The sequence below is a fragment of the Rhinatrema bivittatum genome, chromosome 14 (assembly GCF_901001135.1).
Source record: "Rhinatrema bivittatum chromosome 14, aRhiBiv1.1, whole genome shotgun sequence".
NCBI classification, from domain to species: domain Eukaryota; kingdom Metazoa; phylum Chordata; class Amphibia; order Gymnophiona; family Rhinatrematidae; genus Rhinatrema; species Rhinatrema bivittatum.
Genome location: NC_042628.1, coordinates 36,423,422 through 36,436,268, shown reverse-complemented (window position 1 = coordinate 36,436,268; position 12,847 = coordinate 36,423,422). Strand labels below are relative to the sequence as shown.

The following is a 12,847-nucleotide window of genomic DNA, read 5'->3' as shown; positions in this document are numbered from 1 at the left end:
AACATGGATTTACCCAAGGGAAGTCTTGCCTAACAAATCTGCTTTACTTTTTTGAAGGGGTAAATAAACATGTGGAAAAAAGGTGAACTGGTAGATGTAGTGTATTTGGATTTTCAGAAGGCATTTGCCAAAGTCCCTCAAGAGAGGCTTCTAAGAAAACTAAAAAGTCATGGGATCGGAGGCGATGTCCTTTCATGGATTACAAACTGGTTAAAAGACAGGAAATAGAGAGTAGGATTAAATGGTCAATTTTCTCAGTGGAAAAGGGTAAACAGTGGAGTGCCTCAGGGATCTGTACTTGGACTGGTGCTTTTCAATATATATATAAATGATCTGGAAAAGAATACAACGAGTGAGATTATCAAGTTTGCGGATGATACAAAATTATTCAGAGTAGGTAAATCACAAGCGGATTGTGATACATTACAGGAGGACCTTGCAAGACTGGAAGATTGGGCATCCAAATGGCAGATGAAATTTAATGTGGACAAGTGCAAGGTGTTGCATATAGGGAAAAATAACCCTTGCTGTAGTTACACGATGTTAGGTTCCATATTAGGAGCTACCACCAAAGAAAGAGATCTAGGCATCATAGTGGATAACACATTGAAATCGTCGGTTCAGTATGCTGCGGCAGTCAAAAAAGCAAACAGAATGTTGGGAATTATTAGAAAGGGAATGGTGAAAAAATGGAAAATGTCATAATGCCGCTGTATCGTTCCATGGTGAGACCGCACCTTGAATACTGTGTACAATTCTGGTCGCCGCATCTCAAAAAAGATATAATTGCGATGGAGAAGGTACAGAGAAGGGCTACCAAAATGATAAGGGGAATGGAACAGCTCCCCTATGAGGAAAGACTAAAGAGGTTAGGACTTTTCAGCTTGGAGAAGAGACGGCTGAGGGGAGATATGATAGAGGTGTTTAAAATCATGAGAGGTCTAGAACGGGTATTTATTTATTTATTTATTTATTTATTTAAGGAGTTTTATATACCGTCATTCGGAAACGTTAAAATAATGCCATTATAACGGTTTAACAAAATAGGTTACAGGGAAATGGGGGGTTAACAATGGTTGTAAAGTACAAACTGTTATAAGGCTTAGGAAATAAATAAGTAATGTTAAAGTTCAGTTTATGAGTTCTTTCTTATTTAAGAAGAGCATAGATGTGATGAATTTCAATTAGTCATGAGGCTGTGTTGGAGGACGGCGATGTTTAGATGATCCTTGGGTGGATTGGTATGCTTTGTTGAACAACCAAGTTTTTAATTCTTTTTTAAAGGTTTTTAGGTTTTCTTGAATTCTTAGCTTAGTCGGGAGGGAGTTCCATAGTTTTGGGCTGTCAAGGGAGATGGCTCTATTTTGGGTGGAGTTGAGTTGATTTGAATGCGTTGGTGGTGTTTTTAGGAGTCCTTTGTTTGCTGACCTCAGGTTTCTACTTGGGGTATGTAGGTGTATGTAGGGGCTTAGCCAATTTTTTTGTTCTCCGTATATAATTTTATGTAAGATGGAAAGGACTTTGTATTCAATCCTGTATTTTATTGGTAGCCAATGGAGTGAAATAAGGGTTGGGGTGATATGGTCATGCTTTTTGGCTCCTGTGAGGATTCTTGCAGCTGCATTCTGTAGGATCTGGAGAGGGCGAATGGTGTTTAGCGGTAAGTTGAGAAGTAGAGAGTTGCAGTAGTCTAGGGTAGATGTGAATCGGTTATTTACTCTTTCGGATAATAGAAAGACTAGGCGGCACTTAATGTAGATGTGAATCGGTTATTTACTCTTTCGGATAATAGAAAGACTAGGGGGCACTCCATGAAGTTAGCATGTGGCACATTTAAAACTAATCGGAGAAAGTTCTTTTTTACTCAACGCACAATTAAACTCTGGAACTTGTTGCCAGAGGATGTGGTTAGTGCATTTAGTATAGCTGTGTTTAAAAAAGGATTGGATAAGTTCTTGGAGGAGAAGTCCATTACCTGTTATTAATTAAGTTGACTTAGAAAATAGCCACTGCTATTACTAGCAACGGTAACATGGAATAGACTTAGTTTTTGGGTACTTTCCAGGTTCTTATGGCCTGGATTGGCCACTGTTGGAAACAGGATGCTGGGCTTGATGGACCCTTGGTCTGACCCAGTATGGCATGTTCTTATGTTCTTGATCATGTTATGATCACTGTTGCCAAGTGGCCCCACCACCGTTACCTCTCTCACCAAATCCTGTGTTCCACTAAGAATTAAATATAAAATAGCTCCCTCTCTTGTTGGTTCCTGAACCAATTGCTCCATGAAGCAGTCATTTATTACATCCAGGAACTTTATGTCTCTAGCAAGTCCTGATGTTACATTTACCCAGTCAATATTGGGGTAATTGAAATCTCCCATTATTATTGCACTGCCAAATTGGTTAGCTTCCCTGATTTCTCTTAGCATTTCATCATCTGTCTGACTATTTTGTCCAGGTGGATGGTAGTATACTCCTATCACTATATTCTTACCCAACACACATGGGATTTCTACCCATATAGATTCTACTTAGCATTTAGTCTCTTGTATGATCTTTATCCTGTTGAACTCTATACCCTCCCGGACATAAAGTACCACACCCCCACCAAGCTGATCCTTCCTATCATTGTTATATAATTTGTACCCTGATATAGCACTGTCCCATTGGTTATCCTCCTTCCACCAAGTCTCTGTGATGCCAATTATGTCAATCTCATCATTTGCTGCTATACACTCTAACTCTCCCTTCTTACTTCTTAGACTTCTGGCATTGGCATACAGACATTTCAAAGTGTGTTTTTTGTTTGTATTAACAACCTGCTTTTCAAGGATAATTCAGAAATCATTTTCTTTGGTGATTTTTTACATATAGGCACATGGACTATGTTTGCTTTTAATGGATGCCCTAACTCTCCTCTTTCATTAGTATCTTTCAAGGATACATTTCTCCGAACCATGCACTGCTGAATGACTGTTGGCTTTCCCCCTTGTTCTAGTTTAAAAGCTGCTCTATCTCCTTTTTGAAAGTTAGTGCAGCAGCTTGGTTCCACTCTGGTTAAGGTGGAGCCCATCCTTTCCTTTCCCCAAACGTTTCCCCAGTTCCTTACAAAGCTGAATCCCTCTTTTCTGCACCATTGTCTCATCCACACATTGAAACTCTGGAGCTCTGCCTGCCTCTGGGGACCTGCACGTGGAACAGGAAGCATTTCAGAGAATGCCACCCTGGAGGTCCTGGATTTCAGCTTCCTACCTAAAATCCTAAATTTGGCTTCCAGAACCTCTCTCCTACATTTTCCTATGTCGTTGGTACCCACATGTACCACAACAGCCGGCTCCTCCCCAGCACTGTCTATAATCCTATCTAGGTGACGTGTGAGGTCTGCCACCTTCACACCAGGCAGGCAAGTTACCAGGCGGTCCTCATGACCAGCAGTCAAAAAACAAACCTTATCAAGATGATTGACTCAATGCATATTTGAAATTAGAAATTCCACGTGGATTAAAAGTGCATCAAGTGCGAGCAATGAGCGCCTCAATGGCAGATCACAATTCAGCATCTCCCCAGGATATTTGTAGAGCTTCCACATGGTCAACAGTATATTTACTTAGCATTATTGTCTAGATAAAGACTTGTGCAAAGACAGTATATTTGGAGAAGCAGTGTTAAGAAAAAAGTTTAAATCAAGCAAACTTCCTACAATGCATAAAATGGATTGCCAAAAAACTTTGAATCTCAACAAGGCAACACTCAGCTAGGGAATCTCATCTTGTATGGCTGTTTGGGATGCTTGTCCACACAGAAGACAAAGTTGCTTACCTATGACAGGTGTTCTCTGTGGACAACAGAACAAACATTCCCTCCCTCCACCTTGGGAAGTTTCCCAAGCTTGGAAAAGGACTGAGGAGACTCACACATAGGGACACTAGTATGAGAAGGCCCATTCATGCTCAGAAAGCAGAACTCAAAACTTTCTGAGCTTGGAGAGGCAAACAACCCATCTTGTGTGGCTGTTTGTTCTGCTGTCCCCAGCAGAACAGCCAGCCTTTAGAGTAAAAGTGTTTATTGAAGTATCTTAGACTTCCTATTTTTCCCCAAATATAAATGGAGCTTCTAGGCTGTCATCTTCTCAGCACTAAAACATAAACATAGAAACATAGAACATGACAGCAGATAAAGACTATGCAGTCCATCCAGTCTACCCATCCATATCTCCCGCTTAACTTTACAATCCCTTCCTCTCTGTCAGAGATCCTCTGTGTCTGTCCCATGCTTTCTTGAACTCTGAAACTGTCCACCACCTCTACTGGGAGAACATTTTATCTGTCCACCACTCTCTCTGTAAATAAATATTTGCTTAGAATCGAAGAAAGATGGGGTAGGGGAGATATGATAGAGGCATTTAAATACCTCCAAGGTTTTCATGCACAAGAGGCGGGCCTTTTTCAACAGAAAGGAGGTAAAGGGGTAGGTTCAGGAGTAATCTAAGGAAATATTTCTTTATAGAGAAGGTAGTGTATGCATAGAATAACCTCCCTGTGATGATGGAGACAAGGACAGTATCTAAATTCAAGAAAGCATGGAATAAACATAAAATCTCGGAGAGACTGGTAGGGATTGCAAAACTGAATAGTTGATTGTAAATTCCTCCTCTTCACCTCTGAGTTTTACAATCCTGCTTTTTTATTTTCACTTGTCACTAACAAATCTAACTAAAGTCCTGTCCCCTGTTTTACTGTATTAGTTATTATTTGTTCCATTTATGCCTTTGCTCTCCTGACTTCTTTCCCAGCTTCTCTTACTTTTTTCTGCCACTTCCTTAGAAAGCCACAGTGGTAGTGGTGGTGGTGGTGGTGGTGGTGAGGGGGGAGGAGTTAAGATGGCGGCATAACAACAATTTGTTTACAGGTGGAAATGGCTTTGAAAATTGCCCTCCTTGTGTCTTACTTTACTGAGCAGTATTTGAGTTATACTATAAAAAATGGCTCCGCCCTCCTCAGGCCTTCGGAATCCTTCGTGCATCTGGGAAGTGACTGAATTCAAGTTTCTGAAGTACTACATCATAAAGTATATTGGGACCTTGTTTAGTCCCATCATAGGACTTAAAGTTTTGCAAATATTTACAGAAAGGTTTATCAATGAAAATACCCCAGTGGAAAAAAACCAGGGCAAAGCAGAAGCAGATATACACTTTAATACATCTGCTTCAAAGTCCATTAAGCTCAGTGCTTTTTAAAATGTATCGTTTACAATCTGTTTAAACAGCTGCCTCATAAGATATTAACACTGAGTTTTGGCCCAGCTGAAGAATAGGAGGAGCTGAACAGATCCAATTTCAGAATTGATTTTGTGTTGGCAGGGTTTGTCGCAGGCCATGGTATCCTCAGCAGCAGAAGCTACAACAGCATTCCGTAAGGGTTGGGAACGACGAACTGGGGCCATATCAGACTATGGGCCTACCTCAAGTCATTCTTGTACCATCATCCACTTTAACCTGAAAGTGGTAAGTTTGGTTCATGTCACTCAGTGTTTTTATGTTTTGTTTTCTTCCTTTGTTTTTTTCACCTTGATTATGCCCTAATTCATATCAGTTTCTGTCTTTGCCCTTTTGTATTGTATTTCCCTGGCCCAGGAGAGACATTGCAATTACCAGACCAGGTATATTGTGAGCTGGGGTGGCAGGAGATGGAAGATAGGGGAAAAAACCGACCGGTAATAATAATAGATTAATTCTTAATGTAGGTAAAACAGAGATAATTATTCTTACCAGATTTTCTTCTAGAGATTATCCATCATGTTTTGAATGTGATGGTCATCAAATCCCAACCAAGTCTGTGACACAAAATTTAGATTATAATTGACAGTAATCTCTTGATGTGATCTCATTTAAAAGCATTAGTCAAGGGATCTTTTATGAAGTTGCACCTTCTCTAGTGCCTTAAACCTTGACTTCTCTGACTTTTTCACTACTCTTCAAGCCTTACTCATTCTCCTAATGGATTACTACAACTCTTTTTTTTTTCTGGGTCTCCCAGCTTGTGCATAGGGTCAGTAGCGTTTAAACCGACATGTGGGCATATTTTATAACATGTGCATACACACGCTTATAAAATAACATGTCTGCGTGCATATGTGCGCACAATTTTAAGTGGACGCGTGCCTATGCGTGCAAATACCACTTCTACCGCGTAAGTGGGGGGATTTTAAAAGACATGTGTGCCTGACACCATTAACAATTTTCCCAGTTTGTTCCAGGTAAGGAATAAGACTTCCACACCTCCCTAGTTTAATAGCCTCTCTTCTCCCCTGTTCGCCCTGACCTGTAAAACCCCGCTGATCTGCCTAGAATTTTTTGTTTTACAGCTTGCACACATTCCACAGCAGGAGTAAAGTTACGTGGCCGGAGACCCCGGCCTGCGCCTGTGCGCAGAAGCATTTACACGCTAATTTCAAGTTAAAACCCAGGGATGCAGACGCCCCGCCCCTTTTTGGAACTTTTCATTTGTGCGTGCAGCGGCAAGTCCGCGCATATCCAGGTGGCTTTTAAAATCCGCGCATCCTTTTGGTTCAGCAGCAGCTCTGGTGGCGCTGCGATATAAAAGTTTCCTGTCCATTATGACTGCCAGAGGGACCGGCAGGCTGAACGCATATCACTGAGGTGGAGGAAAAGCCTCTTGTTGATGCAGAGTTGATTCCATGCTTAATGGTTTAGTCTTTTAAAAGACTTCTTTTTCAAGTCTTGGCCATCAAAGAGAACAGGATCATCCAAGCAATTACATTGGGGATAGCAGAGGAGGAGTCTTTAGAACTGAGCTCTCATCGCAATCCTTCTCAGCATGGGAGAAGAGTTCTCAGTGGAGGAGTAGCCTGTTGGTTATAGCAGCAAGCTGGGAGCAAGGGAAGCCAGGGTTCAAATCCCCCTACTGCTCCTTGTGACCTTAGGCCAGTCACTTTACCCTCCATTACCTCAGATACAAACTTAGGGCCTGATTTACTAAAACCTTTTTTCCAGTTCTATCTCTTTAAGAAAAATGCTTAGTAAATCTGGCCCTTACATTGCAAACCCTCTGGGGAAATACCTACAGTACCTGAATATAATCCACTTTGAAGTGCCAAAAGATGGAATGTAAATCAAATAGAAATAATAAAATTAATTTCCACGTCCATGCAGTCCTGGGCTTTTCACATATGGCTCCATTAGTAGACATTAGCTTTGCAGTAGAGAAATATCCTATTTTCTGTAGTGAGAGTGGAATTTAGTTTTAGCATTCATTTATTTACTGTTATATGTGCAGACGCAGATCTTTTTTGAGGAACAAACCATTCCGAGGAACTGAATTTCTTTCTCCATTTTCATATATTTCTGAGCATATCTCTTATTCTGCCTGTGGACCCTAATACTCAACTGCATGGCTCAAAATTGTCGTTCCAGCACCTGCACTGCTTTCCTCATGTGAGCCTTTGGCACCCACTGCCCCTGTACTGTTTTGTGTTCAGATTAAGGGTTGCTTAAGTTTCATGCCATGGTTGCAAGAAATTGTGAGTTATCCTGCTAAATACTGACTTTTAAAAATTTGGGGCACTTACCCAGATAAATTTTAGCAGTATAACTCATTCCCTGTACGTACCAGGATCAGTCCAGACTGCTGGGTTATGTCTCCCTTCCAGCAGATAGATCCAGAGAAAAGCTGAAAAACACCCCCTAGATATACCGGTGTGCCACCTGCGATCCCCCAGTATTTCTCTGACTCCAGCAGATGAAGGAAAGCATAACCTGTGGTCCTGTTCCTTGTCAAATTCCATGATAATCCTGTACATTGGGAAAGGTTTGGCTTTTGAGATATCCCTTAGACCTTTGGCAATCTTGATTAAAAAAGATATATATCTATATAACTAATAATAAATACTGTCAGGTAAGGCAAGTGTACTGATAGCATCCTGAAGGGCAGGCAAGGCAGGACAGTCCCCTAATGCCTTTTTACCCAGCGATTGTGTCCCTACCCGGTGAACTGGGGGGAGTATTAACCGGTGGGCCGGTCACTCTCCCCCCCCTTGTATACAAGCCCAGAGACGATAAAATTCCTCTGGTGGGTGCTAGCTTGTGCTACAAGCCCAGAGATGATAAAATTCCTCTGGTATCAGGGAGGTGTTTACCCTGCTTCGTGGCTGATTAAAAAAAAAAAAAGAAAACTATTTCACAAAAGGGCACATTTAATAGGGTATTCAGACCTTTTCTTCATTCCTAGCCTGCCTTAGTCTCCCGGGCCTCCAGAGGGGGTGGATTACTTCACCCAGCTGCCTTTCATTTTTTCGCGCGCTTTTAATGCCACGTGTGTCGTGTTGCGGGGCTTGTGGGGAGCCGTCTTTGCAGCTCCTCCGCGAAGGCCTCTGCTCCCGTTGTATCCCCGGGGGCGGGGGGCCTTCGCAGAGGCCAATTTCTCGGCGGAGTTTTTTTCCCTGCCGTGACTGTGCGGCTCGAGGAGCGATCAGCCAGCTCGCAGGCAGAGGCCTGTCCCGTCCCCGCACGGTGCGGGTGCAGCGGCCATCTTGCCTGCTGCGGGTTCTGAAGCTGCACAAGGCTCATGGGGAGGAGATCTCTCTTCTCTCTCCCCGCCGTCTTTGAGCCCTCAACGGCCCCGCGATTGGCAGCCAGATGCAGACCCTCTCCCGTTTTTGCCTTGGGGGGGGGGGGGGGGACACACACACACACCACACCTTACGTAGGCAGCGCCCATTTTCTTCCCAATTTTTTTCTTTCTACTACATGTCGTATATATGCAAGCTGAGGCTGAGTGGGACGCACAGTATCCTGCCTCGGTTAAACAATTTAGACCGGCTGCAGACCCGGGGAAAGCTTGGCCTCTGCTCCCCCACTCGATTCCGGACGGGGGGGGGGGGTTTCCCATGCCTTCGGCTCCAACGCCTCAGAATCCCCTCACACTGTGGGAACAGCGGCTTTTTTGCCTTCCCCACCGGGGGGGGGGGGAAGAAGAGGAGCTGGGTGCAGGGGGAGAGGTGGTCCAGTCCTTTTCCCGTGGAGACCCCTGACAAGTCTTATGCCTCAGGCCTCTGGTCAGAGAAGTAAAATTCCTCCTTCACTTAAGACCCCTGGGATGTCTCATGCCTCAGGTTCCTCTGTCACTTAAAACCCCTGTGAACCTTCATGTCTCAGGTCTCTTGTCACTGGTCTCTTACTGTCAGAGAAGTAATATTCCTCTGTCACTTTAATCTGTCTGGGGGAGAAAAAAAAAAGGAAAAGTTTTTACTTTTTATTAATCAGTACCCTGTACAAGGACCAGCAGCTTATGGGGGAAGGAGCGAAGAGCAGTTATCGCTCTCTCCCGCTCGCAGCAGCCGGGCACAGAAGGACTTTGCCGTTCCCATGGCAACTCCTAACCCCCCATCCCTCCCGATGCCTGGATTGCCATTTTGTATCCACATGTGGAGAGCTGGCCTGCTGCACAAATCAAGCCTGTTTTCTTGCCGGATGGGGGAAGGGATTCTGTAGTTCATCAATCCCCTCCGGCTTTGCGCCTCGTGGGCTCCCCAGATTTGATCCTGGACCCTTAGCACGAAATCCTCTCTCCTCCAATTCCAGGGAAAGCCCCTTCTTACTTTACTACTGGTTTTGTACTTTTATTATTATTATTTATTTTTTTTGTTTTTTATATACCGGTCTTCTTGCATTAGATGCAAATCAAATCGGTTTACATTGAACAATTAAACTTGCTTGAAAGCATTACATGGAACAGAGAACATCAAACATGAAACCTGTAGGAACAATAATAAAACATGGAGATTGAAGTATTCATCTTAAACAGATGCCTTGCAGAAAACCAATGAGGAATTAAAAATTAAATAACAGAAGGATGTATCGAGAGAAATAGGGCTTGGGAGCAAAGAGAGGATAATTATAAGGGAGAAAGTGGGGATGAGAGGGAAGGGGAAAAAGAAGAACAGAGGGACCAGAAAGGTGGATAAAAAAGGAGGGATTAGAGGGAGGAATTATACAAAAAGAACAAACATCAAATTTGCCATGGTAAGTCTACTGTAAGTAATCAGTGAAATGCTAGATTAAATAGCCAAGTTTTCAGTTTTTTCTTGAAGGATTGCTGGCAGGGATCCTGTCTAAGGTCTGGTGGAAGTGAGTTCCAAAGAGAAGGACCTGCCGTGGAAAGAGCCTTATTTCTTAGTGGAGTTTTGGCTTGAGGGACAAAAAGGGAGCCTTGATAAGCTTTTCTTATTGGTCTCTTTGATTTGTTGGTGCGAAACTGAAAGGTAAGATCAATTGGAGCTAAGTTGTTTAAGGATTTGTGTATGATGGTCATGGCTTTGTAGAGGACTCTGTATTTAATCGGAAACCAGTAAAGCTTGTAGAGAATGGGTGTGATGTGGTCTCTCTTATTCGAGTTCGTCAGGATCCTGGCTGCTGAATTCAGTAACATTTGTAGAGGCTTAATGGAGTTGGCTGGAAGACCAAGTAGCAAAGCGTTACAATAGTCAACTTTGGAGAGGATGATTGATTGAAGGACAAGGCGGAAATCGTGTGAGTGCAACAGGGGTTTTAGCCTTTTCAGAACTTGTAATTTGAAAAAGCATTCTTTAGTTGTGTTTACATATCTTTTGAGGTTCAGATGATTGTCCAAAAGCACGCCTAGATCTCTTACGTTTTTGAGGTTGTCCAGGATAGTTGCAAGAGGATTAAGATTAGAGGAAATGTCTTTTTGTGTTTTTTTACACCTAATTTAAGCCTGTGAGACTTAGAGCCTGCCTCTCTGGAGGATGCGGCCCCTCCCCTAGGGGGGCCTTAAAGAGACAGCAGGTTTTTTCTTCTAGGTTTAAAGAGACAGCAGGTTTTTTTCTTCTAAGTTTGAGTTTTTAATGCCTAAAGCTTTTTTAGAAGTGGAGGCTGAATGGCAGGAGGAGGGACCTACACCAGCAAAGGTCCCCAGGCCATCAGGGGTGTTGGATCCCTTTAGGGGACAGTCAGGACGGACAGCTGTTAATTCCTCGGGGTCATTAGCTCCTCATCCGCTGGACTCTGGATCACAGGACCTTCTCCTTGCGGATGGAGATGGGGACATTGATGGGTCCGCCCCAGACGAGTTAGACCATATCATTAAATCGCTTGGGGTGGATAAGAACATAAGAACATGCCATACTGGGTCAGACCAAGGGTCCATCAAGCCCAGCATCCTGTTTCCAACAGTGGCCAATCCAGGCCATAAGAACCTGGCAAGTACCCAAAAACTAAGTCTGTTCCATGTTACCGTTACTAGTAATAGCGGTGGTTATTATATAAGTCAATTTAATTAATAGCAGGTAATGGACTTCTCGTCCAAGAACTTATCCAATCCTTTTTTAAACACAGCTATACTAACTGCACTAACCACATCCTCTGGCAACAAATTCCAGAGTTCAATTGTGCGTTGAGTGAAAAAGAACTTTCTCCGATTAGTTTTAAATGTGCCACATGCTAACTTCATGGAGTGTCCCCTAGTCTTTCTATTTTCCGAAAGAGTAAAAAACCGATTCACATCTACCCGTTCTAGACCTCTCATGATTTTAAACACCTCTATCATATCCCCCCTCAGCCGTCTCTTCTCCAAGCTGAAAAGTCCTAACCTCCTCACCTCCTCTGCCGGGGCTCTAGGCAGAGGTGGTGAGGCATTCTTCCTGACGACTCCAGCATTCATCCAGACCTTTCCATCACTCATCCAGACACCTCCAACATTCATCCAGACTCATCCAGCACTCATCCAGACTTTTCCAGCATTCTTCCACACGCCCCCAGCATTCATCCAGACGACTCCAGCATTCACCCAGACGCCTCCAGCATTCACCCAGACTCTTCCAGCATTTCATCCAGACCTCCCCAGCATTCTTTCAGTCTCCCCCAGCACTCATTCAGACATTATTCTTCATGCACACGTTCGCTATCCCGATCATTCACAACCAACGGAGAAACCTCGTAAAAAACCACACCACACCCAACCTCATTCAAAAAAGAATTATTCCAATCATGACATCACCACTGAACCAACTTCTGGGCCTCAAGCTATTCTCCTTAACCCTGCTTAATGCACATTCACTCTCGAAAAAAACTAATCTCCTCTACGACTATCTAATAGAATCAAAACCGGACTGCTGCGCAATTACCGAAACATGGCTGAAACCTGAAGACACGGCACTAATCAACCAACTCCCTACACATTCATAGACATCTTCATAGACATCTTCTCTATCCAACTCCCTACACATTCATAGACATCTTCATAGACATCTTCTCTATCCCCAGACTTAAAAAAAGATGCGGCGGTCTGCTATTAGCCGCAAAAAAAGAACTAGGTCTATCTCTACAGATTACAAACTCATCTACTTCTCTTGAATTTGCGATATTCAAATCTAAACACCTTCAAATCTGCCTTACTTATGCCCCACCAGGAAGCCTAGAATCTGACCTGTCTCCTTTAATTGAACTCTTAGCCAAGCACATCAACACAGATACCCCTGCTATAATAATGGGAGATTTCAGCCTCCACGTGGATAAAACCCCTCAATCCTCTAGTTGTGAAACCTTTCTCACCACGCTTAAGTATATGGGTTTCAAACAAATCATTAAGGGTCCGATGCACAAAGCGGGACACACACTGGATTTAATTTTCATAAATGAAAGCCTTACCCCTGCCTCATCCACGACTTGCACCCCAGTCCCCTGGTTGGACCACAGGTTGATCACTACAACTCTGAAGCACATCCAACCCATCCTCCAATCATTACAAAAAACCATGGTCCAATTCAGGAAATTATGCAACCCAGAAACCCTTAGCCCGCAACTATCCACA

At 43.2% G+C, this 12,847-nt stretch overlaps 1 protein-coding gene across 1 annotated transcript in view; it reads left to right on the top strand.

The window, feature by feature from the left end:
* CCDC78 (coiled-coil domain containing 78) overlaps window positions 1-12,847 on the top strand; it is a 131,044-nt gene that overhangs the window by 14,190 nt on the left and 104,007 nt on the right. The window contains exon 4 of the mRNA XM_029577285.1: window positions 5,362-5,505. Within this exon, the coding sequence (XP_029433145.1) occupies window positions 5,362-5,505 (144 nt within the window). The remainder of the gene's footprint in view (window positions 1-5,361; window positions 5,506-12,847) is intronic.